Here is a 27,880-nt window from a genome sequence, read left to right as displayed (position 1 = left end):
TTTCAGAGATACGGGGGTCAAGTGGGGGCCAGATGCAAGGATCACGGGGAGAGTAAGTGAAGAGCCTCTGGAGCTGGCAGTTGTGAACTCTTCTATAGAGAAGGCTAAAAAAGTGGAAAATCACACAGGTGTGGACTGTTGGTCATTTAGGGTGGGGAGGGGCGGGGACAGAATCAGATCCAGGCTTGTGGCTTTCCAGACAGCAGGCCCAATCAGGGCCTCATGGGAGCTTTCAGCCTGGACCCTGTGGCCTGCCTCCCAGACGCGGGACGCCCATCAACTCCCAGACGTGTGGCCCATCGCCGCACATACATCCCCAACCCCCTGAGACAGGATTCCTCCTGAGTCACTGTGTTCGGAAATGCGTGCTTCTGTATGGAACTCTGTATCGGCTCATTTTGGCTCCTAAGAACAACTTCAGCTCCTTACCAGTGTCTATTTTGAGTAAAAACCATTTTTTCCCCCTCTTTGCTTTTGGGGCTGTGTCATGGTAACCATAAAGTATGAGCCGAGGACTCTGATTCAACTCATCTCTGCCCATGTGGCCACCATAATGGCAGCACTGGGTGTGATTATAAATGCTCATGCTGGTGGTGCCCCAGCCTCGAGGGTGGTGTGACAGCCACAAGTCATCTTGCTGTGACTCCAGAGGCAGATGGGCTTTGAAGTGGGGGACAGCATGGCAGGATTGTTGGCCTGTCGCCAGTGGCTTTTGGTGTTCTATGGGCAGTTGGTGGTTTGGGTGGGAAGGACGTTTCTGGAAGTCAGAATGATGGTATGATGACAATCCTCTCCCTCGTATTGAGCGAGAATGAGCAATCAGAAAGTGGCACTGGGGCCTCCCCCGCCCCCTTATCTAGCCCCAGTCTTGTGACCAAGAGAGGCTGTGGCGGGGAGGGGGAAGACGTGGCAGATAAACATCTCCGTCTGGGAGGCCATGCTGCCTCCCTTTAGCTTTCTGCTGCCCCCAGCTTACCAAGTTTATCACCACCCTGGCAGATGATTGGGTGGTGTGGGGTACACGATACTCTTCTGTCTTCTGTCACCCACAGGACACGTTTGCACCTCCTCCTAAGCTCAAGTGGGAAATTCAGCCTTGAGCCTGTTATCTGCAGGCTCAAGGGGCACAGACAGCTCAGCTGGGGGCCGTGCTACACACATTCGTCGCCATGTTTGCAAGGACTCCTGAGTTAGATGAACCTGGATTCAGAATCCTGCCCGGGGACTTTCTCCCTGAAGTACTCTGGAGAGGAAATTAACCTCTCCAGGCCTCAGCTTATCCTTCTGTAAAATGGGAATAGTAGTAGAAACAACTTCATAGACTTCATAGGATGGTTCTGAGAATGAGATGGAGGCAGTGCGTGTCCCTTAGCACAGTGCCCGACACAGTAGGTGCTCAGTAAATAGAGGGATAAATACATGAGCGAATGGCTCCCGCATTGGGCAGGGCACTGAGTTGCATGATTAGAAGGTCGCATTGCCTGTTACCACCCCTTCCCCTGCCCTCACTGCCGACCAACCTCACCAGGAAAGAGAGATGACCTGGACACGTTGTTTTCTGATTAGTTCCTGCCCAAAGTTAAAATGTGGCTCAGTAGTAAAGAATCCACCTGCCAGTTCAGGAGACCAGGATTCGATCCCTGGGATGGGAAGATCCCCTGAAGAAGGGAAAGGCTACCCACTCCACTATTCTGACCTGGAGAATTCCATGTACTGTATAGCCCATGGGGTCGCAAAGAGTCAGACACGACTGAGCGACTTTCACTTTCACTAAGTTAAAACATGGCTCAGTGGTAAAGAATCCACCTGCCAATGCAGGACTCCAGGGTTCAATCCCTGGGTCCGGAAGATCCCCTGGAAGAGGAAATGGCAACCCACTCCAATATTCTTGCCTGGAAAATCCCCTGGACAGAGAAGCCTGGTGGGCTACCTACAGTCCGTGGGGTCGCAAAAGAGTTACTAAGCGACAAAAGTTAACATGTCTGCAGTGGTCACTTGCTAATTGTAAGAGATTCTGATTGAATGAAAAACTGGGGGCCTCAGAGGGTGACAAGCCTGAATCTGTATTGATATCTGGCTCCCCCTACCACCCACGTACTGTGTGACCTCGGCAGCTTTGCTAACCTCTCCTACCTCATTCTTCTCATCTAGGAAATGGGGATAAAAATAGTCTCCACTTCAGAGGGTTGGAGTGAGGTATAAAGATGAACAGGATGTTGAAACTGTAAAGCTCTTTCCACAGGGCCTAGTGCGTTGTAAGAATCGTAATCAGTATGAACTCCTGTCTAAGTGAAGGACACTCACAGGCACTCCAGGGATGTCAACAAAGGAGAGAAAACTGTGGGCTTGGTTAGTCAGGGACCAATAATTGTTAAAATTGATTGAGTATTTTCTTTGTGTCAGGCACTGTGGTTAGCTTTTTTTTTTTTTAAGTAATAATTTTAATGTTATTTTGTCCATTCTTTGTTTTTTTTTGTTTTTTTTTGGCCATACCACCCAGCTTGCTGGATCTTAGTTCCCCCACCAAGGAATGGAACTTGGACCCCCTGTAGTGGCAGTGTAGAGTCCTAACCACTGGATATCAGGGAATTCCCTGTTACCATTTTTAATGCATCTCATTTTAATTCTCACAACAGGCCTGGGAAGTGGCAAGTGTCATTTTCCGCATTTTACAGCTGAGAAAACTGAGGCACAGGTATGCCTCAAGTTGCAAAGTTGTTGCTAGTTAAGCCAGAATTTGAACCCACGCAGTCAGGCCTTCCAGGTAAGACTTCAGGAGGTTGAGATTAGCGTATGAGTCAGCATATGACTGTCAGCCATAGGCACAGACTCACTCACACCTAAGTAGGGAAAGTCTCACATTACTCAGGGGAGGTTCAGAGATGACCAGCCTTCAGGTGCAGCTGGATTCAGGGGCCCCCAGACAGTGACTTCAGTGTTCCAGCCCTCTATCTCCATCCCTCAGGCAGACTTTCTCCAACACAACCAGCAGCCCCTGACTCACATCCTATCATTGTTAGCATCTTTCCACTGCAGCAAAACGCTCCTGGAGGGCCTCTGGTTGGCCCCGCCTGGTCACATGCTCACTCTGTGACTGGGGTTGGGGGTGGGGTCGGTGCAAACACCACAAAACCCCCTGGGAAGGAGAGGAAAGGAACTAGATAGACCCAAACCAGCGAAGTCCACTACAAAAAGAGCAGACTACCAGCTTGAGGGGTGAAGAAGGAACCCGGTGCCAAGATGGTTAGATATTTGCCCGCAATTCAAATACAGGATTCGAGATGCAGCAGGATAGTCTATCCTTATGGTGATCATGTTAGGATCATTTCTGATGGAGAATTTGGGTTTGTGGGCTGTTATGGTTTTGTTTCTGGAAGAGGATAATTCCGTGCTGGCCCTTGCTGAGGTGAGAGTTGGTTGACGGTCTAGTTGGTTCTGGTTGGAGAAGGCCTGGAGGCGAGGCTTTTGGGTGCATGACCCAGGGTGCTGATGGTATTGGGGTTGGTGAAGAGGGTAGGAATAATACTGGGGACAGTGTGGTGGTGGAGGTGGGAGCTGAACAGCAGGAGGGTGTGGGCAGGAGATGGTTGAGTTGTGGGTCTTGGGTCTGAGATGGACTGATGAGCAAGCGGCATCATGGTTAGGAATGTGGGCAGCCATGGCACGTGGAGATGCAGTTTGGGAGGAATGTAAGGGAAGTGAACCGTGCCACGCATGGGCAGGACTTGGTGGAAATGATGTGCTGGGAGAATTAAACATTTCGTGAGGGGCGTGGTGGTGGGGGGGCAAGGAGGAAGGTACCACTTTTAGAGCTGATGATGGAACTCTGTGTGGGTGTGAGGAGCTGATGATGGTTATTCCGTGGGATGTGATGGTTTCATAGAGTAATAGAGGTGGAAGGACTTAGCTGCACTCTTACGGAGGAGGATGGAGGCCAAGCCCACCCGATGGCTGCAGCTGGGATGTAAGCCCTCATTCCCAGACCCATTCTCTCTTTTCAAAAATTACTCTTTATTTCTTCACAGTGATACATGTGTATAATTTAAGAAGTCAGACAGGACTAACATCTTTCCACAAAAATGCACTTGTTCCTCGCCTACTTCCACCTTCTTCTTCTCAGAGGCAACCACTTTTAGCTGTTTCTTCTAGCAATTTTACAGCTCGTGGATCTGAGTAATGTGCGTATTTTTGACTCTTCCGTTGTAGACATTTTCCATTGATTTCCTATGTAGTAAATAAGAACTTAACTCTCTTATATGGCCAGCCATGGCTTTCTACCCTGCCATCCTCCTAAACAGCTCTCATGGTAGGCAGACTATTAATAGTACCTTACCAGTGTTCTTTCAAAAATGTCTTATGCACAAAATAATATATGTATATGTGTAGCTGGCAGGTTAATGGCCCCACAAAAATTCAGAGGATTAGGACGTGGCCAAATCCACATCTGAACCTCGTGTACATGTGTCATCTCATGTGGCAAAAGAGCCTTTGCAGAAGTGATTAAGTGAAGGATCTTGAGCTGAGGAGATTCATCCTGGATCACCTGGGTGGGCCCAGTGTCACCATCAGGGTCTTTGAACGTGAGAGGCAGAGGCAGGCAGGTCAGAGTAGTGAGATGGGATAAAGACCAGTCATCACTGACTTTGAGGATGGAAGGGGGCCAGGAGCCAAGGAATGTGAGCCGCCTCCCGAAGCTGAAAAAGTCAAGAAAATGGATTCTCCCCAGGGCCTCCAGGAAAGAATACTGCCTGCCAACACCTTGATTTCAGCCCAGTGACAAGAACCATTTTGGACTTTGTTTAGACTTCTGACTTCCAGAACTTCAGGAAACAAATTTGTGTTGTTTTAAGCCATTAACTTTCTGGTAATTTGTAACAGGAGCCATAGGAAATTAATACACCAAGTAATATGTATATATCCACATGCATACATGCAAACATGCATTCATTTGTATGTTACATATATATATGCATATATGTATGTATACACACACACACACACACACACACTTGTTAAATCAACTAATACAACTATTCACAGCTGAGCTTTTTACTGTACTACCATAGTTTCCTTTTTTCCTCCTGAAGTGACTAATTACCTTGCTTCTTTATGTGCCTTATTTTCTTTATACCTTTTGCCAGTACCTGCTGCACCTGCTAATAGCTATCTGTATGGCTTTCCACAAGGGCAGTCACAGCAAGTATTATGTTTCAGTTCCATTTTTTGAGTTATCTGTTCTCAGCACCTACGGCACAGCATAGCTGCTTTTCAGTGACTTCTTTCTGTGGTCTTCCTTGGCATTCCCGTCACCTTCTTTCTGGTTAGAATTCCTGTTTTCTGGAGCTCATGTCTTCTTGCTTGGTTTACTCCCCTGTTTGGAGCACATTGCCCACAACAGATCTCCATTTTTATCCAGATCCATTCAGCTCCTGAATCCAGACCCCGGAGTAAGAACAGCGAGTCACACCTGTAGTTCTGTCAGGTTAGAAAGACAGCCCCGGGGGTTGGGGGCATGGTGGTGACAGCACTCCAAGTTAGGAGGCTTCCCTCGGATATCTAGTGGTTCTTGGTTGTCCTTGCAGGATTAATAACAGGGCACTGAAATACAGATTAGAAGCTGGTTCACTTGCAGATCCACATTGGCTGATGTAAACAGGCCACTTGGAAACCATTTGGGTTCTGGTTGCTGGTATCTGTATTCTTAGACCTTTCTTCTTATACTGATAAGATTCTGCTGAAAAGAAGGTAAGGATCTGGCTGCTGGTATTCTAGGAACCCAATGAGCGACTAGCCTGAGGTATTCAACATCACCATTGAAAATAACCTTCATCTCCTTGGGTTTGTATTTTTGCATTTATTTGACAGCGCCAGGTCTTAGTTGCAGCACTTGGGATGTTTGATCTTTGTTGCTGCATGCAGGACGTTTAGTTGTAGCATGTGAACTCTTAGTTGCAGCTTGTGGGATCTACTTCCCTGACCAGGGATAGAACCCAGGCCCCCTGCATTGGGAGTCAGCCACCGGACCACCAGGGAAGTTGCCATCTCCTTGGTTTTGATTTATTATTCTTGCTCTCAGCTGTGCTGGATGACTCTGTGCAAAGACCCTCTGTTTGGTGTTCTCCAGAGAGAAAACCTTCAGACTTTATGGTGGAAGTGTATCTAGGTTTTAACTTCTTTGATTTGATCTTTTTCACACATATCTTCTCTTCGCCCCTGGTCCCATGGGTGATCCGTGGTGCTGTCATCCCAAGTGTCTTTAAAGGACTCTGTCATAAATCACTTGTCATGTACTGTCTGAAATTTGCCTGCTACAAGTCTGCTTTCCAGACCCCCACATTTTGTTGGTGGTGTTTCCTCTCTGTTCAGCCCAATCTTGTGAATTTGTGTCTTAAACAATCTTTCTCCCACATTGGATTTAGAAGATTGCACATTTGGGCAGCTGGGTGTTTATATTCAGAATCCCAATCTTTTTCCATAACGGTTTTGTAACTGGAGCAGTGATGATAGTGACCATGTCAGTTGTGATACTAAGATACTTTCCTGTAGGATTCCTCAAAACAGTTGTTTAAAAGTTCTTGTAAACATTATTCATGGCCACTGTGGATGTTAGCAGTATAAAGGAGAAAATAAAAGCTGCCTATCATGGTAGTGGGCCTTCCCTGGTGGCTCAGTGGTAAAGAATCTGCCTGCCAATGCAGGAGATGCCAGTTCGATCCCTGGATTGGGAAGATCCCCTGGAGAAGGAAACAGCAACCCACTCCAGGATTCTTGCCTGGGAAATCACATAGATAGAAGAGCCTGTCAGGCCACAGTCCATGGGGTCCCAAAAGAGTCAGACACGACTTAGAGATTAAACAACAACGAATCTTGGTGGGAGGGTTCTTGGCAAGGGTCTCTGTTTGGTGGTGGTTTGGTGGTGCAGCCTTGGCACGGGTGAGGAGGGTGCTTTGGAGCCAGGAGCAGCAGGGCTGTCATGCCATGTTGGACACATGCTGCTACGTTGGGACCATGGGCTCAGGAGCAGGTCTCTCCCCTCAGCAGGGCTGCTTGGGAGAAGAAGGAAGCATCTAAGGACAGGCGGGCAGCACTGTGTCTGGGCCTGGACCTTGGCTGCCCCAGTGGGCCCCAGAGCTCTGCAGTGCATGGCCTGCCCGGCCCTGTGCTGGGTGATTTTCGATGATGCTGGCTGACTTGGAGGGACACTTACTGACAAGGCTGTTCCATCGAGTTACACAAAGGAGCCAAAAGGCTGACCCAGGTCAGCTGTGTTTGCTGTGTGGACAGAGTGTGCAGCTCAGGCGGGTGAGCAGGGGAGGGTGAGGGGGATGAGCATTTCCTTTCCGGGGTGTCTGCCCTCGGGGTCAACACCCTGTGATGTTCTGCTTTTTCCCTCCTGCTTCCTTCCTCTTGTCACCAGTGCTTTTTCTTACAGAAACCCCTGGACATTTCTAGCCCTCAGGGCAGCATTGAAACAAATTTCCTGGAGAGGGTTCTCTGTCCCTAAAGTACTTGGTGCCTGGCTCTGCATGGACTCCATGCTAGGCCCTCAGGGCTCCTGGAGATGCCCGGGCCACCCCCACCCCCACCATCTGCTCCCACCCTTTGCCCTCGGGGCCTCCAGCAGCGTGGCAGGGCAGGACAGGGCTGGAAGACCTGGTTCTTGAAGATCAACCCAACGCTTCCATTTTACAGATGAGGAAACTGAGGGCCCGAGGAGCCCGAGTCAGGATTAGAGCCACCTCTGCTGACTCTGGGATCAGTGTTCTTCTTCCCAATCAGACTCTGCCTCTCTCTCGGCTTCCACCTCCTTTTTGAAGCTTTTGATGTGATGGGTGACTGGGGGATGTTTGTGCTAACAAACAAGGAGTGGGTTTGAGGAGGACTTGCTGGCTAATGATGGACGGAAGCTCTGTGGAGTTCTGGGTCGGATTGGTGTCTGATGGGTTCCTGGGGTTGTCTCTGAGGGGTGGTATAAGCTGGGGGGAATGGAGCTTTATAGAGATGCCCTGAGAGCTCTGGAGTTGGTGATCTGGGTTCAAGCCTCTGCTCTGACTCTGGAATACAGATAAGCCCTAGCCTTCTGCAACCTTAGATTCTACAGTAGATGGTAGTGATACTCCTATAGACGGTAGTAACCACTTGTGGAGATGGTAATAATAATACTCGTGGCTGTCCGAAGAGGAAGGCCCATTCTGGGCTTCGCACAGCGTGGGACACATGGACCTGCTCTTGCTTCTGCACCGGCTATGCCAGCAGCTAATGGCACACATGTTCTTCAGCCCAGGCGTCCGTGGTCCACCTGCGGCTTCCTTAGGGCTCCCCTTGGTGGGGGGGTGTGGGCGCACCTTCAGCCCATCCAGGCTCTAACTTACGGGGGCCCCTCCTGTCCTGGCCCTAAGGAGGCCCTTCCTAGCGCCAGCTTCCCCTCCACACCACCCCGGCCCCCCAACGCCCATCCCTGGGGAGGGGCTGCACCCGTGGGAGACCCAAGCCTGCGCCTTCTCCGGTTCCTGGTTTTCCAGGGAGCCTTGGCTGGAGGGGGATGGGAGAAGAAGCCCAGGAGGGAGGGGGAGTGGGGGAAACAGAACCGGGAACTGGAAGGGGAAGGGTGTGGGTGGGCCTCGATCCAGCTTGCCTCCCACTTTCCTCCTCCTGCCAGTCCCCTCCCTGTCCTGGCTGGCGCACTGGAGGCAGGGGCTTGGCCCAGGAGAACTCAGTGTCTCCTCCGAGTGAAGGGGGGTGGGCGGGTGAAGCCACAGCACCCCCACCCCCAGCTGAGGCCTGTGGTGGGGGTGGGGCCCAGGCTTTGTTAGTTCGCTGGCTTGAGGCCCACACCTGAAGCAGGGAGACTGAAAAGCCCCTAAAATTCAGCCTTGTGCCTTCGCAGGGCCCCTTGGAGCCCACCAGTTTCTGAGGGCAGATGGGGCTGGTTCACGGGTGGAGGGGCAGAGCGGCCTGGCCTCCTCCCTCGGCGTGGCTGCGGCCACAGCCTCTCCCGCCCACAGGGCGTCCCCACGACAGCTCTGCAGACCTAGGCCTTCAGCCTGGCCGCAGCCCCCGAGTTCAACCTCAGCTTTCTCCGGGCCCAGGCGCCCGTCCCGAAGTGAGGTGACATTCATTTCACTACATCCTGTGACTGCCGCTCACTTCCTCCACGTGGTGGGAGCGGTGTGGGGGTGGGGGTGCGGGGAGGACAGATCAGAGGAAAATGTAGCCGGGCTGGGGACCTCTGGGATTTCCCAGGGGGTGGTTGGGGGTGGGAGGGAGGCTGCGGGAAGCTTTCAAAGGAAAGAACAGACGTGAATGAAGACACGGGAGGAGGCGGGAGGCAGCTGTGAGTCCCACTGTGCCACAGCCGCGCGGAGGCCCCGGGGGAGACTGTCGTCCCCTCGCCGCCTCGGAGGCAGGTGGCGGGCCCCCGAGGGAAGCCAGGCAGGGCCCCGCTGCCAACTCGGCGGCCTCGATTTCCCCTGGTCCCTAGGGTGCCGGGTCCAGCCTGGGAAGAAGAGTCAGGTTGGAGGGGCAGGCCTCACAGGCTGGGGGGTCGGGGGGGGCCCTGAAGCTGATGGGCTGGCCCTGGGAGGGACTCGGGTCAGGTGGGAGGGTCTGGGTTGGGGGGCGCGGTGCCTGCCCTGCTGACCCCTCTTCTCTTCTCTTCTTCCACAGGTGGAGTCACTGGAAGCCCAACCCCACCGGCAGCTGAGGCCGCAGTTCCCCAGGGTTTCCGCTCCGCACCTGGATCTATGTCTAAGTTGTAACTCTTGCTTACCAAGACCACGATAATTCCTTCCCCAAAGCCCAGCAGCCCCCCAGCCCCGTGCAGCCCCAGCCTGCCTCCCACCGCCCAGCTGCCCGCGATGCCCGCCAGCGGCCCCGGGGACACCAGCGGCTCCGCTCTGGAGCGGGAGGAGGAGCGCAAGGTGAGCAGCTGGCTGTGCAGGGATGAGGGGGAGTGCTGAGCGCTGGACCGCATTGCTCGTCTCCACATGGGGCTGTAGGGAGGAAGGAGTCTCCTTCTTTTGTGATAAGCAAACTGAGGTGTGAAGAGGTTAAATACTGGAGATCAGGCTCCAGGAGCTGGTCTCTAAGCCCACACCCCCACCCCTCCGCGGTGTTTGAGCTGAACTTCAGAGCCCAGGTCTGTGTGATTGTTAGGGGTCGGCCTGGCAGGGGCCCCAAACCTGGCTTCCTTTCTGAATCGGCCTCTTAACTAGCTGTGTGTCCTTAGGTCTGAGTCATTTTACCTAGTTTAGTGGCCTCTGTTTGCCTGAGGGGTTAGTAGCTTTGGGGAGGCCAAAGACAAGTTCAAGGAGCTCTGTAGATGGGAGGCCTGGTGAGGACTCCCGCTGCCACACAGACAGCCCGGCTCACTGTGGGGTGTGGGGTGCGGTGAGCTCAGGGTGGCACCAGCCACGGTGGAGACACTGGTTTCCCGCCCCCACCCCACCCCGGCTCTGAGCAAGCGTCACTTCTGGCTCTAGAGCCAGTGACATCCTTGTTTTTAGGGCCCCAAGAGGGGTAACCTCTTTGCCCTTCTGCTGAACTCTAGGATGGGCCCAAGTCACTTAGAGGAGATCCCTGCAGACTAGTGGGAGTCCCTACTGGGTCCTGACTGGCTACCTGAGGACCTCACCAAGCCATGTCCACCTGTTGGCAGAACCACTAGAATCCCCAGGGATGGCAGGCCCTGCCTCCACCCTGGCAGGGAAGCATGCCAGCCACGGCCTTCCTGGGGCGTCCCATCTGGCAGGCCCGGGCTGGTCCCCGCAGTGTCCTCTGCCTGCTCTCCTTTTCCTGAGCGGGTTTGAGGGGTGGTGATGCTAGGTGGTAGCTGGGAGTAGCAGGGCGTGCTCACGGGGCACAGTTGGTCTTTCTGGAACCAGGGGGACACCTGACACCAGGCGTGGGACCCCTGAGCCCTCTGAGGAGCGGCAGCTCTGGGGACAGCGATCAGCCGCAGTTCCGAGACCCCGCTCCCTGCCTACTTTCCCCACCGTGTGTGCTCGGCCTCTTCTGAGGCTTGCTCATTCTTAGAGTCAGTTTCTGTTTTCTGGGTAATTTCCATCCATTTGGTCCTTGAGGACAGCCCTTGAAACAAGTGGGGCAAGGACAGATGGCCCTGGTTTGTAGACGAGGAAGCTGGGCCCAGCTAATCAGTGGTGAGTCCAGACGAGAGCCCAGTCTCCTGCCCCACCTGTGTGGGTCCTGGTATGGACACACACACACATACATGTGCATGCATGAAGCCCAGAAACCTGCCTTCCCAGCCGGGAACCCAGTAGAGTGCCTTAGGGTGGGTGAGAGGCCATGTATGCCCCCAAGCTGGGGACAAAGTACATGCTGCAGACCACCTGCTGGGGCTCCTAGGGGCTGCAGGTCAGTCCCTTTCTTTCTGATCCCATGGGCTTTCTGGGCTCCTCCCACCCAGGACTCGGACCGTATCAGACCCATACCCTGCCGTCAAAGAGCCAAGGCCACCTGAGGCCACCTGTGCTCTTGACCCGCAGCTGTGGCCATGACTAATTCCCTTCCCTCCTTGGGCCAGGCTTTGCTCCTCCATTGACCTTGACCCCCTCCCCTGGCCCGGTGTCCTGGCTGGTGCTGACACTGCTCTGCGTCCATGCACCTGCAGTTGGTGGTCAGCTGCGCCCCCACAGATGAAGGCTAGGGGGCAGACAGGCCACATTCCTCTCATTACTGGCCAGGGCTTCCCCGGGCAGCAGAGCCCCCAGGGAGAGCAGCAGATGGGCTCACTATCATGACAGTTCAGGACAGAGAAAAAGCACTGGCCAGAGAGTCCCAAGTCCCGGGCCCCAGGCCTGCGGATGTCATTTCCTGGAGATGTGACTTTCAGGCCCTCTGGGCTTGCATTTGCTCAGCTGTAAAATGGGGATAGTAACTCTCACTGTGCCTGTTTCATAGGGTGGTTGTGGAAGTCAGATGAGGTCACGGGCATGGAGTGCCCTGCAAACAGCAAAGTCTGGTCCAATTATGAGGGATTACGATTGCTATTATTATCTACCCATAGTAACTGCTCTGGCTCAAGAGGCAACAAACACACAGGCCCAGCGCCTGGTGCTGATAGAAGGAGCTGATAGACGGGGGCTGGGGCATGGCGGGCGCTCCTCCCCGGTGTGCATGCTGGCTCACCTGGCACGTCTCCCTGGCACCTCAGGGCTGGCTTTCGCGGCTCCAGGAGCCGCCCTGGGAGGGCGGGCAGAGATCCTGACAGCCACCTACGGCAGCCCATGAAAGCCAGGCCTGGGGCAGGGGTGCCGCGTGGCTGCAGAGGGGAAGATGGGTTTGGGCCAGAGCCCAAGGAACCTGGCAGAGTTTCCAGGGGCGCCTGGCACAAAGGAGCTGCTTGGTGAGCCAGAGGGCAGGGGTGTGGCTGCCCACTGGCCCCTTCACCGCCTGGCCCCACGTGCCCTTCCCGCCTCCCCCTCCTTCCCCAGCAGCCACGCCTCCCTGTACCTTTCACTGCGGTACTTCCTGGAGCCACCAGGCCTTTGTTTATGCTGCTTCCTCTGCCTGGTGTGCCCTTTCCCTGAGCTTCTCTCCTCCTTTTTGATCAAAGCCCTGGCTTCAGTCCGCCTTGAAATACAGAGAGAATCAGCGGTTCTCACACTGTGGTCTATAAACCAGTGATATCAGCAATACCTGGAAGTGTTAGATATGCAAATATTCAGGCCCCACCCCAGACCTGCTGAATCAGAAGCTCTGGGGAGAACCCAGCGATCCTTGTTTTAACCAGCCCTCTAGGGGACTTGAGAAGTACCGGTGTGGATCATATCCCGCCTTGCCGCTGCCCCTGGAGGGCAGGACCCCAATACTGTCATTGGGGTGGATTCTCAAGGCCTGACTAGCTCAGAGCAGATGCTCAGAAAATACCTTATGGATAGGACAGAGAGGAGAATGAGAGTGGATGAGACTCCTTCACTGGAGAGCAATCCCAGAGCCCGGATCAAGCAGGCAGGGTGCAGTACTGTGGTCAGTAGGCTGAGAGAGCAGAGAGGTCTGTGTTATTTGGTGTCCTTCTGGCTCCTGCCCAGCATCCCTTCTCCCTGCAGCCTCCCTCACCTTACCATCCGTCTGCTGGGCAGGGACGGGGCTGCTTGGGGAGACTGGGAGGAGGCAGGCTTGGAAGGAGTGCTGAGCCCTGGGGCTCTGGCCAGGAAGGGTCAGCTGGGTAAATGTGGCCACAGAGAAGGGAGGGGGAGCTGGCCTTGTGGGAGGTGGGCTGGGAGGTAAACTGCAGGAAGGCCAGGAACCTGGGTCCTGGCTCAGGGGGAATCTTGGAGATGGGGTTCTAGGTCTCGCGTGGAGGAGAGAGGTGGGGCAGAGGAACAGGGCAGGGGACCAAGAGCGTTCCAAGCCTCGGGGTTGGAAGGGCCTCCTTGGATCCCCAAATGTGAATCAGTGCCTCACGAGGAGTCTAGGCCCCAGGCTGGGCCCCTCATCTTCCTGCTCCCCTTCTCCTTTGGCCTTGGAAACCTAACAGATGCATTGAGTGCTGACTGTCTGCCAGGTGCTCTCTTAAGCTCTGCGCTTGCCTTCTTACAACTGCTCCCTAAGATAGACTCTGTTATTTCCATCACTATCTTATTAAAGACTAAACTGATGCTCAGAGAGGTCAGGTCACTTGTCTAAGTCCATAGAGCTAGCAAGTGGTGGTGCTGGGATTATAACCCAGGCTTCTGGGCCTTTCAGGCTGCATCCCATGTGAAGGGGGAACAGAGTGGATGTTGCCTCCCCGCTGTGATGTTCCGTGGTCCTAGCCACGTTTCTTCTGCTGCAAGTTAAAGAATGTTTATTTAGACTAAAAGTCAGGACGGTCAGAGAACGCTTTTCTCTGCATAGCTGTGCTCTTGCCCTGGGGTGGATGTTGGGGGCACTCATCCCTAGCAGGAGCTCACGTGTGCAGACTAGTATGCACGACTGTGTACATGTGCACATGTGTGCACGTGCACACGCACACACGCACCCAATACATGCTCTTCTGTGTGAAGACACTGCTGTGTACATGTTGCTTCTTTCCCTTCTGCCTTCCCTCTTTTCTTTCTCTTCAAACTTAGGTTTTTTTTTCAGTACCTGGCACATAGTAGGGCTCCCCGAGTCTGTTGGGTGAACTGGATAGACCTCCCTGGAGGACCTAGCAAAGGGAAGGGGATGGGAAGATACAAGGATGGGTGAGCCATGCCAGCCCTCGGAGGCTGGCGGCTCCTCCTTGGACCCTCTCCTGCTGGGTTGGAGAAGCACCAGTGGTGGTGGTGGTGGGGAGATATGTATTTGTGCTGGGGAGCACAGCAGGTGTGCCCGTGTATGCGTGTATGTGTGTGTTTACATACATGTGTATATATACACACGTGTGGCCAGCACCATGAAGGGAGCTTCTCCCTCCTCACCTAAGTCCAACCCAGAGGCCTGGCAAGCACTGACTTCCTGAGCTCTGGCTTGTGAGCTTGAGGGGCGTCCTTGGGTGGGGTTCCCCTGGCTCCAGGCTCAGCTGTTCTTGCTGGTCCACAGGTCCGGTGTCCGCCCCCAGGCATGCCTTCCCTTTCTTGCACTTAAATCGCACATGGTCACTCAGGGCCGGCTCTTTGCTTTATAATTGTCACCATAGGGGCCGCTGAAATAGCCTTCCCTCTTACACATTTAAACAGTTCCAGAAAAGGCAGAAATACCCTTATCTCTTCAGGAACACAGCTAATAATAATGGTCCATGGACAATAAAAAATATCCACTTTTAGCTCAGTGGAGTCGATTAGGTGCTCAGGCATGGAGAGCAGATGAGTGATGTAAATAGGCGCCCCCCCACCCCCCCCACAGCCCCAGAGCTGACCGGGACCTCCATTGTAGGGTTCAGGCTCTCTCAACTTCTCGAAGTTAGCGGCTATGACTTGTCGCGTTTAACTTTGCAGTCAATTCAGTCTTGAGTGGGGATCAGCTGGACTCTGGAGACAGGCCTGTGTTTGAATGTGGACTCAGCTACATGACTGCTGAGCATCGAAATGAGAGGTTTCTAGGAGACAGTGTGTGTGAGCGGTTAACACAGGGCCCTGGCAGAGATTGAGTCTTATCATTTATTTTGGGTAGTTAACTAGCTGTCTGTCTACCTACCTTCTTAGCTTTCTCTCCCCATTTGCCTGTCTTGCTGCCTACCGCCCTATCTGCACATTGGTGCCCAAGATCTACTGTATCCCCAAGGACTGAGGGCCTGGGAGAAGAATGGGGATGATGCAGATGAGGGTGTGAATGGTGTGGGTTTAAGCACCCTGAGAGCCCCTGGCCCTTTCTCCTGTCTCCCACTGAGCAGAAGCAAAACCCAGGCAAGTTGCAGGATGAACCCAAGTCCTATGGCAGCGGCTCTGCTATCTTTGGAGGCTCCATGAGGGGCCATGGGCTGGGTGGGGAAGCCGAGCTCAGTTCTGTGGAGCAAAGAGGGCCGGCAGGGAGCTGAGCAGGAGAGGGTGTCCCAGGAAGAGTGTAAAGTGGGGTGATGCCCTTCCTTTCTGGCAACTGGGCTGGGCACAAGGACTGGACTTGGCCGCAGCTGCCCCTACGGAGAGCCACAGAGCAATGAGGGCTCTCACGTATAATCACTTCACTTAGCACATGCCAGCATGGAAAGGCAGAGTCTAGAGGAGTTACCTGTGCCTGGCAATTTCCTCACTTAATCCTCACGTAACTGGAGGTGCCCACTGTCATTATCCCCATTTTTACAGGTGAGAAATTGAGGCTGAGAGAGGCTGAGAAACTTGGTAAAGGCCACATGGCGGCAGAGTGGTTTTACCTGGATTCTTTCTGTCCACGAAGTGAGGGTGGCAGGTGGGGCAGGGATGAGACGGTGGGCTGAGCAGAACCTGGGTGGGCTGCTGAAGGGGTTAGGGCAGAGGCGCTTGGGGACCACAGGGGAGGCAGCTAGCAGAGTGGCCGTGCTCCATCCAGCCTTCAGCACAGCGCAGGCGCTTGTGTGTTTAGGTGGTGTCTCTCCCTCTGAACTGAGTTCTCTATTTGCTTATCTTTATATTGAGCACAGTAGGTGCTCAATAAATGTTTCTGAGCTCATCCACGGGCCTGGCCTCATGGCAACCCCAGGACCGCAAGGGTGGGCACGGCTGGGCTGCGGTGGGCTGGGTGTATACTGGGGGAGTTTCTCTTCTGGAAGGCAGTGAGGCCCCAGCATGGCACACGGGGTGTGAAGGACCTGGGAGAATCCATGGTGTGCAAGTGCCCAGGAGCTCTGAGGGTGGGAGGGGCCCACAGGACACGGCTGCTGCCTGCCCAGGAACGGGGCCTTTTGGGAGCCGTGGAAGACCTTCATCAGTAATTATCACACGAAGCCCACCGAGCAGTCAGTGAGTGCTTGTTGAATATTCTTGGATAGTTGGAACAGAGGACTGCTGAGCTTTGGGAGGTGGCTGAGAGCAGGAGAGGCGGGGGCCCAGGAGGGCCGTGTGGAAGTGTGAGCACCAACAGAAGTGTCCCGTGGCTCTGCCCTCCCGCCCGGCCTCCTGCAGCTCACCCTGAGGCCACCTCTCCACGGGCTGGCCTGGGCCTGCTGGGCATGTGCGTGTGCATGAGCGTGTGTGGGGTGGCCTGGGGGTGGGGGTGGGGGGTCCTGTGCCCGTAGCTCTGCAGGCTGGGGACTCAGGTGCCCAGAACGGGCTCTGCCTGCCAGAGAAGCCAATTCGTTTCACTGAATTCCACGACCACAGACAGGTCCTGGGAGGCCGGCCAGCCAGCTGGCGAAGGCTGGTACGTGCTTCTTGTCCCGGGGGGCCCAGGCAAGTGGCTGGCTAGATCCGGCAAGTTCATCCCCTCAACTCAAACACCAACTTGAGACATCTGCTCAGCGGATGCTGGATTGGTAGCATCCGGTGTGCGTTCCGAAGGGAGCATGTGTGTCTCGCTGGCTATCTCTGGGCGAGGGCCTCGTGGGATGTGCTGTCTCTTAGGGGGAGGGGTCCCTGTCTAGGCATGAGGCCCCTGAGACAACCGTGTGTGGATGTGTGTGTGTGTGTATGAATGCTAGCGCATACCTTTACCTTGGCTTGCCTGCCTGCTCATGTCACACATGTGTACACGTGCCAGGAACACACGGCAGAGGAGGGTATCGTGGCATGTTGCTGTGGAAAGATCCAGGGGCTGGGAATGAAAAGATTTAAATTTTGGTTCTTAAGGCCTCCCTTGCTGGCTCTCTGATCTCTGAAAGAACCACCCTGAGCTTCAGATTTCCCGCCTGCGTAATGGAAAAAAAAAAAAAGAACCAGCTCTACTTTCTGTAAGGCATAAGAATAAAATGAAATAACGTATGTGAAAATGCTTTGTTAATTACCACGTACTGTACAAATGCGAGAGATTATTATCGTCATGGCCCAGCTCCTCAGAATGAGAAGTTGTATGTGGCTTAAAATAATCCATCCAGTGAGCTGTGTTAAAATGTAGGTCAAATCCTAGCCTCAGAAGTTGAGAGAGCCTGATGATAACTGCCTCATCTAACAGGCCTCCAAATGCGAAGGGGCTTTGAAACCTGTAAAGGGTTACGTAAATCGAAGTGACAGGATCATGTTTAAGACGAGAAGCTACATTTTAGTCACCCTGTTTCCTGATTTGCAGTTGTAATGATCAAACAGCACTGATCCTCCTGCTCAGTTGTACTGGTGCAGGTTTGTGGATTTGCACACGTGTGTCTCTCTCTGTATGTGTGTGGACTTGTTTATTGAGCATCTACTATGTGAGAGTCATTCATCAAGTATTTTGAGTCCCTGCCCTGCGCCAGGTGCAGGGAATGGAGGCATTGGGGACGGAGGCCAAAGTGAATAAGAGAGTTCCTTCCCTGGAGGGGCTTATGGCCTGGCCAGGAGGAGAGCCAGCAGTCAGTTACAGTGTTGGAGAGTGGGTACTCTGTGAGAGGAAGGACCCAGAGACTTAGTCTAGTGGAGGGATGGGTGGAGGGGCCTGGGGGGGAAGGAAGGGAATCTAGGAGGTGAGGTTGGAAAAGTCAGGGTTTGCTGGTCAACCTGAGAGGAAGGTAGTCGTGGCAGAAGCCAGGGTCTGTGTCAAAGTCCCAGGGACGAAGCAGCCCACATTGGCACCTGGTGTGGTGGTTTTGCAATGGCCAGAGCTGCCGGCCGGAACTCTAGGGCCTGCCTTCACCTGGGCTAAGGAGCTTGGGCTGATCCCACAGGGCCCTGGGAGCCCCCTCCGCAAGGGCTTAAGCTCTGTGGAGTGACATAATCAGCTTTGCATTTTGGAAAGATCACGGAGCCCCAGTGTTCCTGAGGATCGCACTGCGGCGGGTACCAGCCAGATGTTGGGGTTTGTCTGAGCCGTGAGTGATGGCTGCATATGCAGGCCTTGAGCTGGGATTTGCATGGGGGCGGGGAGGAGGCACTTCTGGGAATAGTTCTGGTCGGTACATGCGGAGCAAAGGAAGTTAGCAATTCTTGAGTGCCTCGCACATGTTAGCTTTCCATATATTACCTCAGTTAATTGTTCTACCATTGCTGTGAAGGAGGTGGAGGTATCAGTCTCCCCATTTTGTAGGTGTGGAACGCTAGGCTGGAGAGGTTAACTAGCTGGAAGCGCCTAGTGAGGAAAGAGCAGAGCAGAAAGTCCAGCCTGCCCCTCCCCTGCCCCCTCCCCGCAAAGCCCACCTCCCTAGAATTTCTGCCCATTCCCACTGGAAGGATTGACTAATCCAGTCCCTTCACTTGACAGATGAGGAAACCAACCTGGGCTCAAAGCTTGTTCTGCTCAATTTGTTACTGTTTTCCAGCTGCTCCAAGTCACTGCGGATCAGATTCTTCCCTTTCAGAGTATTAGTGACGCCTCCTAACTCAATGCTACTTGCAGATTTGATAAGCATATTTTACATTCCTTCGCTCAACCCATCAGCAGGGATACTGAATGAAACAGGCCTCCTGACAGATGCGGGAATGAACCACTTGATACGCCTCCTTGAGGGGCACGGCCCCAAGCCATCTGCTCACCCTGCTCAGCGTATTATCCCCTCTCCCTCATGGGTGTGAACGTGGGCAGGCCCAGAGCAGAAGGTATCACCACCTCCCTCTGCCCTGCTATGTCGCTACATCACGGAAGAATGACATGACCAAAAATAGCGTGCTTTTCACAAAGCTGTGTGCGGGATCAGATGGAAAGGGTATGGGCCAGAGTCGATCAGACCTGGCTACAACTCCCGCCAAGTCTCATGGCCACTTAGTTTCCTGAGCACACCCCAGGGTACCTGAGGCCTGAGTGTTGGACTGGGCAGCGAAGGCCTACTTGGGCCCCAGGGACTCTCTGGTCTCAACACGCCAGGACTGGACAGATGGTCTGGTGCCAGGGTCCTCCTCCCCTTCCTCTTGGGGAATTGAGTTGAATTTTATTCAACTCAAGATGCGCTGAGTGCCTCCGTGCATCAGGCCGAGAGTGCGAGACTTAAGATGAGGAATGACGGCAAGTCTCCAGATGGCAGGGGGTTGCCTATCAGGGGCCCCCAGAGGCTTTCTCCATATGCTGATGGGGTGGGGGGGGTGGGCCTGGCGGTCCTTAAAAGTCAGGTGTCTTTGTTTTCTGTCTGTGCAGGCGGCCTGGTGACTGTGGTTCCTGAGTGCTGTTCTGAGCCTCTGACGGGCTTTTATGCCTCTGATTAATTCAGAGCAAAAGTTAGAAAATCAGATGAATCCTCCTGTAAGAAATGCACTGTGTTAAAGAAACAGTTCAGAGGCCAGAATTTCTGGGTGGTGGGAGTCCTTCCAGACCCTTTGGCTGCCCAGACTGATCCTGACCCACCTCGGTACCCCACCCCGGCTGCTGCCTGTGCCTTCTAGGCCCGTCAGCCCAGACATAAGGAACAGTCAGAGGCTCTGCCAGGTCTGGCCTGTGTTCTGTAGGCAAGTCCAGGGGCTTGGTGGGCCCTCTTTTTTCCAGGGAAGATGTCATTCCTCTCATCTGAGGGGCACGTGGAAAACCCACCAAGGGCTGAGTCTGTTCTAGGCTCTGGGAATTCAACAAGGGGATAAACCATTTTATTCATCTGCCTTCTTAAAAACCCCAGAAGCAGGCAGAATGGGCACCAGACACCTTTATGGCCCCATTTTATGGATGAAGCAACTGAGGTTCAGAGAGAATGGTCCTGAAAGCAGCTCACAAACAAGCCAGGCACATACCAATTTATGTTTGCTCTAAGCTCTGCCTTTCTATGGCCGGCTGTTCTATGAATGCTGAGTTACCTAGTTAGCACAGTCAAGACAGTTCCACTTTAGCCACTGTGGAATCTGACGCACCACCTCAGATTAAATTCACCACATTTGGTTAGATTCAGTTGGAACCTTCACAAACATTAAGTTGCACTGGGAATCCTTGCTCTCTGTGTGATCCTGGTGATTGTTTCTTAAACGAGGGTGTCTGTGGGGTCTCGAAAGATCGCTCAGAACCAGCAGGTCTAGCCCACTCACCCTAGGCCCCCCCAGAGGCCTCTCCTCCACCTGGCTGTGTCCCACCTCAGCCTTTCTGCCCTCACAATCTCTCTGCCAGTTTTTCCTGAACAGAGCCTTTCAAGGGTCTCTGGTCCCAGGGTAGCCTTTTCTGTCTGCCCTGGACCCTCCCCTCCTGTCCACAGCTGGCACTGTGCTCCCTGTCCTTGGCTTCTCTTCCAGACTTCTCTCAGCTGGGTTCCTCAAACCGTCTCATCGGCCCCTCTCCGGGCCCTCAGTCCTCACTGCTGTGTCTTTCTGCACAGCTTCTCCAAAGGCTGGCCATTCCCATCCCTAACCAAATCGCGCTGCCCTCGACTTCTCTGTGTCTGTCAATTTTTTGTGTGTGTGTGTGTCTGTCAATTTTTGCCTCTTGAGTTAGCAGCTCCCCTTTTTTTTCTTGCACCCACAGTACACTGGTGTCCACTTTCTGCTCTTCTAAACACTCTCTCCATGTCTTCCAACTCGACCATAGCTTTCCCCTTGGTGCTAAGGCCTGGCGCCTTTGTCATCATCTCTTTGCATGTCTTCTGAGAGCTCCCAGAACCTCAACTGTGATGCCCCCAAATCTCCCTCCTGGTTGGGTCTGTCCCAGATGGGCCTCAAATGGATGGATGGACAGAGGGGCCAGGGTTGCTCTTCCCACCGGTCTAAGGTCTACGACTGGTCACAGTAGGTTTCCGTCCGCATGTCTCACCATCACCTGAAAATTAATGTGGCAAACCACAAGCTATTTTGAAATCACAAAAAATGAAAGTTGAGTGGGACATTGAGAGCCACCTCGATGAAATCCCCTGGGAATCTGTGTGCCTCCCCTTCTCTGTGGCCCCAGCATGGTTCTGGGCCAGCGCCCTCCCTTGGGAGGACCATGAAGCCGCCCAGAGCTGCTGATATCGTTACACAGGGGCACGAAGAGCAGCTGGTGGGCCCCTTGCTGGGTCGGGGTCCTGTTCTCTCTCCTGCCCCAACGCAGTTTGTGCTCGTGATTAGTCATGCTGGAGCCGCTGAGTCAGAAGCGACTTGTGGGTGGTTTGTGGCCAGGCTGGAGCAGTGAGGCAGGAGGACTTTCTAGGTTTATGTGTCTGCCCCACGAGACAAGCCCTGCAGGGCCTGGCCCTGGCACAGGTGAAGGGTGGTAATAAAACCAAGCTTCTGGTCCATCCCAGTCACCAAAAGAGGGGCATCACAATGAGCTAAGACAAAGTCCCCAGGACTCTCCTGTAGGGTGACACCGCAATGGGGCAGGTGCTTCAGGGCAGGCGAGTGTAGAGCAGCTGTGGCGCCCTGCGTGGCCTGTGACAAGCCTGCTTCCAAGGATTTCGTGCATTTCCAATAGACATCACTCAGTTTCGTGTGTCTCTTCATGGGATTCTCTTCAATAAAGGTGATTCACTCAGTATAGAGCTAATTTCATTTTTGTACTTGTGTTCAATTTTTTTTTCCCATATAAATAAACTCATATCCAGAAACAACTTTTTTGTCAGAGCCTGTGTGATGAGTCTGTGGTTCAGAAAACGTGTCCACCCGAGGGAGAGCTGTGTTCAGCCGGGGCAGCGGGGCGGCCCACAGGTCCCCCCGAGGATATACGGAAATCGGCCCATGGGAGTGGCTCAGCTCTGCCAGGCAGGAGGCGGGTGAAGACCATCCCTACCAGGGTGCCAGCATGACACCGCCCTGGGAGTGTGGCTGCCCTATGAGTGGGATGCTGGGGAGGGCTCTGGGGGTCCAGCTCTGGCTTTACAGGCTGTGTCTGTGCCCACAGGAGGGAGAGGAGCAGGAGGAGGCTCGTGCCAAGGAGGAGCGGCAGGAGCCCAGCACGACTGCCCGGAAGGTGGGGCGGCCTGGCAGGAAGCGCAAGCACCCCCCGGTGAGTGAAGCGGTGTCCCCCCCAGCCCTGTGCACACGCACACACATGTACCCGCACATGCAAGCTCTAAATGTCCGTGATGTGTGGCCTGCAGGGACCTGGGCACACTAAGACTTGGGGATGTGGTGCACCCTTCCAGCTGTTAAGAGCTCAATTCCATTCCCTATTCTCTGGACCCAAAAACCACCCTCACAACTCTCCTATTTTCTACATTGAACTGGAGGCCCCCAGAGGCCAGGGGACTTGCATTATGGATCTGGTAGGACTTGAATCAGGCCCCTGACTCCCACCTTCTTTCCAGAAGGGCAGCAAGAGGGTAGGACTTGTTTTTCCCTGGCCTGCCAGCACAGGCCCCTCCCTCCCCATCCAGACACCCACCTTGGGCCTCCGTCCCACCTGGAGAACTTGGAGGAAGGGGACTAAGGTCTGGAAGTCTGATCAAAGTGAGTAGGGAAGACATGCAGGCTCAGGAGTCCCTTTATCAGAGAGAAGGAGGGCTGGGCACTGTTTTAAGTCTAATTGAAGTGGAGGACCCCAGCTTCTGGGTGCCATTGCCTCAGAATCCAGGGCGAGGCTCCTGGGTTGCCCCAGATGAGGAGTGCTCTGTGGGGCAGGGCCCAGGGGCTGCAGGAGCCTGCCTTCCTTATGCCTTAAACGCAGAGGCAGAACAGTAGTTATTTGCCAGCACCGACAGCTGGTTCCTTTCTTTTCGTCCCTTCCAGCTGAGAATGGGGAACTTGGAGCAAGAAGGTAAGGAGGAGCCAGGAGCCCCGCATTTGTAACTCAGCCCTTCAAGGACATGTCTCAGGGGAGCAGGATTTTCCTCCATGGGGTAGAGAGTAGGGTGAACGGTGGCTGCAATGAGGGAGGGCTACACCTATTGGAAGTGACGGGGTTTTCGGAGTCAGGAGGTATGGGAACCTGTGGGGCACTGAAGTGCACTGCTGCCAGGGTTGCTTGGAGATTTGGAGTGGAAGGGGGCAGAAGTTAAGTCATTTCACTGGTAAGTAATTTTGAACACTTTTAATATTCAAGCAAACATGGATATTTTATGGCCTGGAATGAAAAATGCACAGGTAGTTGAAAGATAAAACTGGGGACTTCAAAGGAATTTCCACCTTGCAGCAGACTCCAGGCTGCACATCTAGATTCCTGGGTGCCCCTCCACACCACCCCCAGATACAGTACCTTGTCGGGGAAAGTGGAGGGGCACAGTGCCGATGGAGTGAGAACCCGTCGGTCATTCCGTATCTGAGCCGTGCATGTGCCGGTGATCTGCAGAGCACGCTCCGCCCTTACTTTCCGGTGCTAGGGGTGGGAGCCGCCACCTGTAGCAAATGGAACTGGCAGCCCTCTGACTCATCTTTGTGAGTCCTGGAACCAGAGGGAGGGCACATCACTGGGAGGTGGGGGAGGTCCTTGAACCAGCGGGTACAAGGAAGTCAGGGCCAAGTGTGTGTACAGAGTTGGATGAAGAGAGGGAAGGAGGGGGCACAGACCAGTGGATGAAGGGTCAGTGGGTCACACACCCTGGCCTGGAACAGGGGCCCAGCAGGGAAGGAAAAGCAGTCTTTAAAATCCAGCAGACCTGGGTTTAAATCTCAGCTCCACCACTGACCACGTGTGTGACCTTGAACAAGTCACTGCCTGAATCCTGGGTTCCCCTTCTGAAAAATAGAGATGATAAGGATGCATTCCCCCTAGACCCCTGGGAGAATTAAATGGGTTAAAACACCAAAGAGCCAGAGGTCAGCCAAAGTCGGTCCTGTCCTTACCCAGAACAGAAGCAGCAGCGCTGGATTTATTGCTTGCCAGCTGTGTGACCTTAGTAAGTTACTGAACCTCTCTGAGCTTTTGCTTCCTCACTGGAAAAAATATGGCTGCCAGTCATACCTGCCCTGTCCACCTCCAGGGATGCTGTGCAAACAGCAAGGTGGGCTCCAAATGCACAGTGTCATAAGCCCGCCCCTCTGGCCCCCACAGGGGCCAGTGGGCCAGGGTCTAGAAGGCCTTTCATGTGGGAGCCTGGCATCAGCCTCTCAGAACTCCATGGGAGGTGTGCACATCCCGTGCAGGTCAGTATTGATGTGATCCAGTCCTAACTGACATCTGAAGCCACCTGGACTCCCAAGAGAGGCCCTGGGAAGGGGGACAGAGCACGGGGAGGCAATGTTGATTGGGGAGGCAGGGGGTCCAAGACAGCGTTGTGACAGGGACCCTTGCACATTGCAGGGCACAGAGAACAGCCAGCCGGTCTTTCCTGGCAGCAGCCCCATGGACCCCGAAGGGAGCCCGCATAGGGGAAGTCTGTGCTGCAGCCCAGGGCCAGCCCACGGTCTCCTGGGCCTCTTGCAGAGCAGATGCTTGCCCAGGCCTCCTCCCCTCACCAGCCAAGGAGCACAGCAGGGTGGGTTTTTGGGGACCTGGTGCAGCTGTGACCCTGAGAACAGATTGACCAGGGTGCTTTAAGGCAGCTGAGTGTGTGTCATCTAGCTAAACCTGGAAACCGGGCAGGGAGTGGTGGGCTCAGCTCAAACCCTGGCAAGTGGAACAGAGCAGGCAGTGCTGGGAAGCACAAGAGGAAAACCTGGCTGTAGGCGGGCTCTTGTTTTGTGCCAACGTTGCACACCCACTGCTGGACGGGGAGGGATCAGGTATATCCAGTGGTGTCCTAGCCATTCCCCACCCAAGGTCTCTAGATTTTGCCCCCAAGGCCTACCTATCTCTGGGTACCTTCCACTTTCTCCTGCATCAGCCTCCTGGCTATGTCCTCACCCAGACCAGGCCCCACCTGCCCACAGCATCTCTCTAAACACCTCCAACCCTCTCTTTTTTGGCCACAAACACATTACACCAACTGAGCACCTGCCAAATAAATAAGACTTATTTCAACCTAGTGTGTTCAAGAAGAGGCCACATGTAATTACAGTAAATACAGCCTGGGGCACGTCACTGTTCAAGAATCTACAGGGGGACTTCCCTAGTGGTCCAGTGGTTAAGAATCCACCTGCCAATGCAAGGGACATGTATTTGACCCCTGGTCCAGGAAGATTCCACGTGCTGTGGAGCAGTTAAGCCTGTGTGCTGCAACTACTGAAGCCCGTGTACCTAGAGCCCCTGCTCCGCAACAGGAGGAGCCACTGCAGTGAGAAGCCTGAGCACCACAGTGAAGAGCAGCCCCTGTCTGCTGCAAATAGAGAAAGCCTGTGCACAGCAGTGAAGACCCAGTGCAGCTAAAACTTAAATATTAAAAAAAAAAAAAATCTCCAGGGGCTCCATTTTTCATGGGATGAGACCTGGAACACTCTGTTTGGCTCCTCACCACGTGACTTCTCCTGCTTCTGCATGGGTGCTCAGTGTCCACCTCTTTTGCCAAAGAAACCCCGTCTGCTTGCTGCTCCCTGAGCACCCTGGGCACATTTGTTCTGATGTTCTTGGCAGCCTTACCTGCTCTCTGCCCACTTGGTGTCACAGCCCACCGAAGCCTGTCTTGCAAATGAAGCCCAGGGCAGCCATCGTGAGCCACGCTGGCCCTCCCTTTTAAACCAATTGTTAAAATGAACACTAAGAACTAAGACAAGATAACAGCCCTTTGATCCCGGACCTGGGTCTGCACACCTGATGGAGAGGCACCAGTCTGAGCTATTTGTTCCCCCATCTGCACAGAACTTGAGAATCAGAGTTTAGAAACCTTTATATCAACTTGATACTGTCACCACATCCACAGGCACGATTTTGTGTTTTATGGAAGTATCGTTCCCTGGTGGATTGGGAATCTAAGATACCTAAACCAAAGCCTGGCTTTTTGCATAGAAAAGCTGGTAGTGAGAGCATGTCGCTTCCATTAGATCTTCCATTCCAGAGGTGTACCACCCCTTCCCCTTGCACTGGGTACCCGCTCACTGAGACTGGCAGTCCTGAAGAAAAGCTGAGAATGGCACAGTGCTTGACTGCCTACAAAGGCCTTCTACCCCCGTGAACCTCATTTGATGTAGACAACAAACCTGTATGGGGAGGTGGGGGCTGCTGTCATGACCATCCCCACAGCCAGAGGAAGAGACAGGGGTTCAGAGATGATGACCTAGACTTGGCCTCCAACCTCCCAACTGCAAAGCCCGGGGTGCTCATCCTCCCTTGCCACTCCAGTCTCACCACCTGGGAGACTGGGTATCCTAAATTTGCTTTAAGATAATATACGAAGGCTGGGCTGTTTGAAAACATGTGTAGACCTGGTCTAAAAAGCACCCAGAGGAAACAGAACTGAGCAGGGCGATTGACCCACATACTAGAGAGCCTGTGGCGAAGCGGGGAAGGGTGGTCTGAGGAGTAAGAGGTGGGCCATTTCAACCAGGCGGCGGCGTTGGTCTGTGGCACTGGCCTAGGAGTCAGGATGCTCATGGCCCCTGCGGCAACAGGAAACAGGAAGCCAGCCACAGGGCTGGGCGGGGCCTCGGAGGGGAGCTGGCACCTGCGTGCAGGGCCTGCTGGCTGGCCAGTTCTCATGGCCCGCAGAGGGGACAGCACCATGTGGGGCTGGTTGCTGCTGGCCCCAGAGCAGAGGCCCACGTGTGGGTGCAAGTGTCAGGCTGGGAGGAAGAGGCATCTTCCTGTTCTCCGGCTCCGAGGACGTTGAGAGTAACAAGTGAGGGTGTCTGAAGCTGGTTCCTGCCTGATCGCAGGCCCAGACAGCCCTGCGACCAACTTTGTCCCTCGTGTTGGTTACACCTGGGGCTCTAGGAGGGACAGTATCCACCCTTGCCCACCAGACCCTGGTGGGGGGCTGGTCCTTTGGGGACTGCCCTGTTTACTAGGTAGATGCACTTATTCATTGAAGATTTATACTCATCAACTTCCTCCAGGGTTATTTTTGCTCAGTGGGAGCACTCTGAGGTCACTTCTTGCTAAGAATAACCCAGAAAGGGAGGGAGGGGGAGGGGAGGAGGGGGCTGGGAGCAGGCGCTGAGCTCAGCCAGACCGGCCCAAAGCCAGTGTTACTCACTCCTCTTTGGAGGCGGAACCTCCAACACAGCGCCCCAGTGAGTGAGCTCACAAGGGCCGCACTGCCCCACTTCAGAGCGAAGGATTTGGGGGTGTAAGCTGTGTGAAGCTGGGAGTCTGTCCCACGGCAGCTTAAGCCAGCTGTTGTGTAAGTTGCTCGGTAGTGTCTGACTCTTTGCAACCCCATGGACTGTAGCCCGCCACGCTCCTCTGTCCATGGGCTTCTCCAGGCAAGAATAGTGGAGTGGGTAGCCAGGGGATTCGCTTCTCCAGGGGATCTTCTAACCCAGGGATCGAACCTGGGTCTCCTGCATTACAAGTGAATTCTTTACAGTCTGAGCCACCAGGGAAGCTAGCTGAGTACCTTTTAACTCGGTTATTGAGAGTTTGCAGTATTGGCTCATTTTCCCACCTAATACATCCCTTTGCTTCTGAAGACAGTGCTCTCTGTGTCCAAGTTCGAAGGGCTCCTTCATTTACCTCTGGAACCTTGACTCAGTGACTTGGCGCCGCTTGTTTTTAATGCACTAAACTT

At 54.0% G+C, this 27,880-nt stretch overlaps 1 protein-coding gene across 10 annotated transcripts in view; it reads left to right on the top strand.

Annotated features, from left to right (window-relative positions):
- Nucleotides 1-27,880, top strand: part of DNMT3A (DNA methyltransferase 3 alpha) — a 105,662-nt gene that overhangs the window by 17,006 nt on the left and 60,776 nt on the right. For 9 of the 10 annotated variants that reach the window (XR_006343419.1, XR_006343418.1, XM_043917341.1 and 6 more), the window contains exons 2-3: nucleotides 9,667-9,920; nucleotides 22,243-22,347. Coding sequence is in view for 7 of the 10 variants with exons in the window: in XM_043917341.1 (XP_043773276.1) it covers nucleotides 9,858-9,920; nucleotides 22,243-22,347 (168 nt within the window). In the remaining 3 variants the exon portion in view is untranslated. Of the gene's footprint in view, nucleotides 1-9,310; nucleotides 9,335-9,666; nucleotides 9,921-22,242; nucleotides 22,348-27,880 lie in introns of those variants that run through there. The other variant, XM_043917339.1, reaches the window with a different exon arrangement.

The sequence above is a fragment of the Cervus elaphus genome, chromosome 11 (genome assembly GCF_910594005.1).
Source record: "Cervus elaphus chromosome 11, mCerEla1.1, whole genome shotgun sequence".
NCBI lineage: Eukaryota > Metazoa > Chordata > Mammalia > Artiodactyla > Cervidae > Cervus > Cervus elaphus.
The sequence above is the reverse complement of the archived record's forward strand: the minus strand, read 5'-3'. Positions and strand labels throughout refer to the sequence as shown.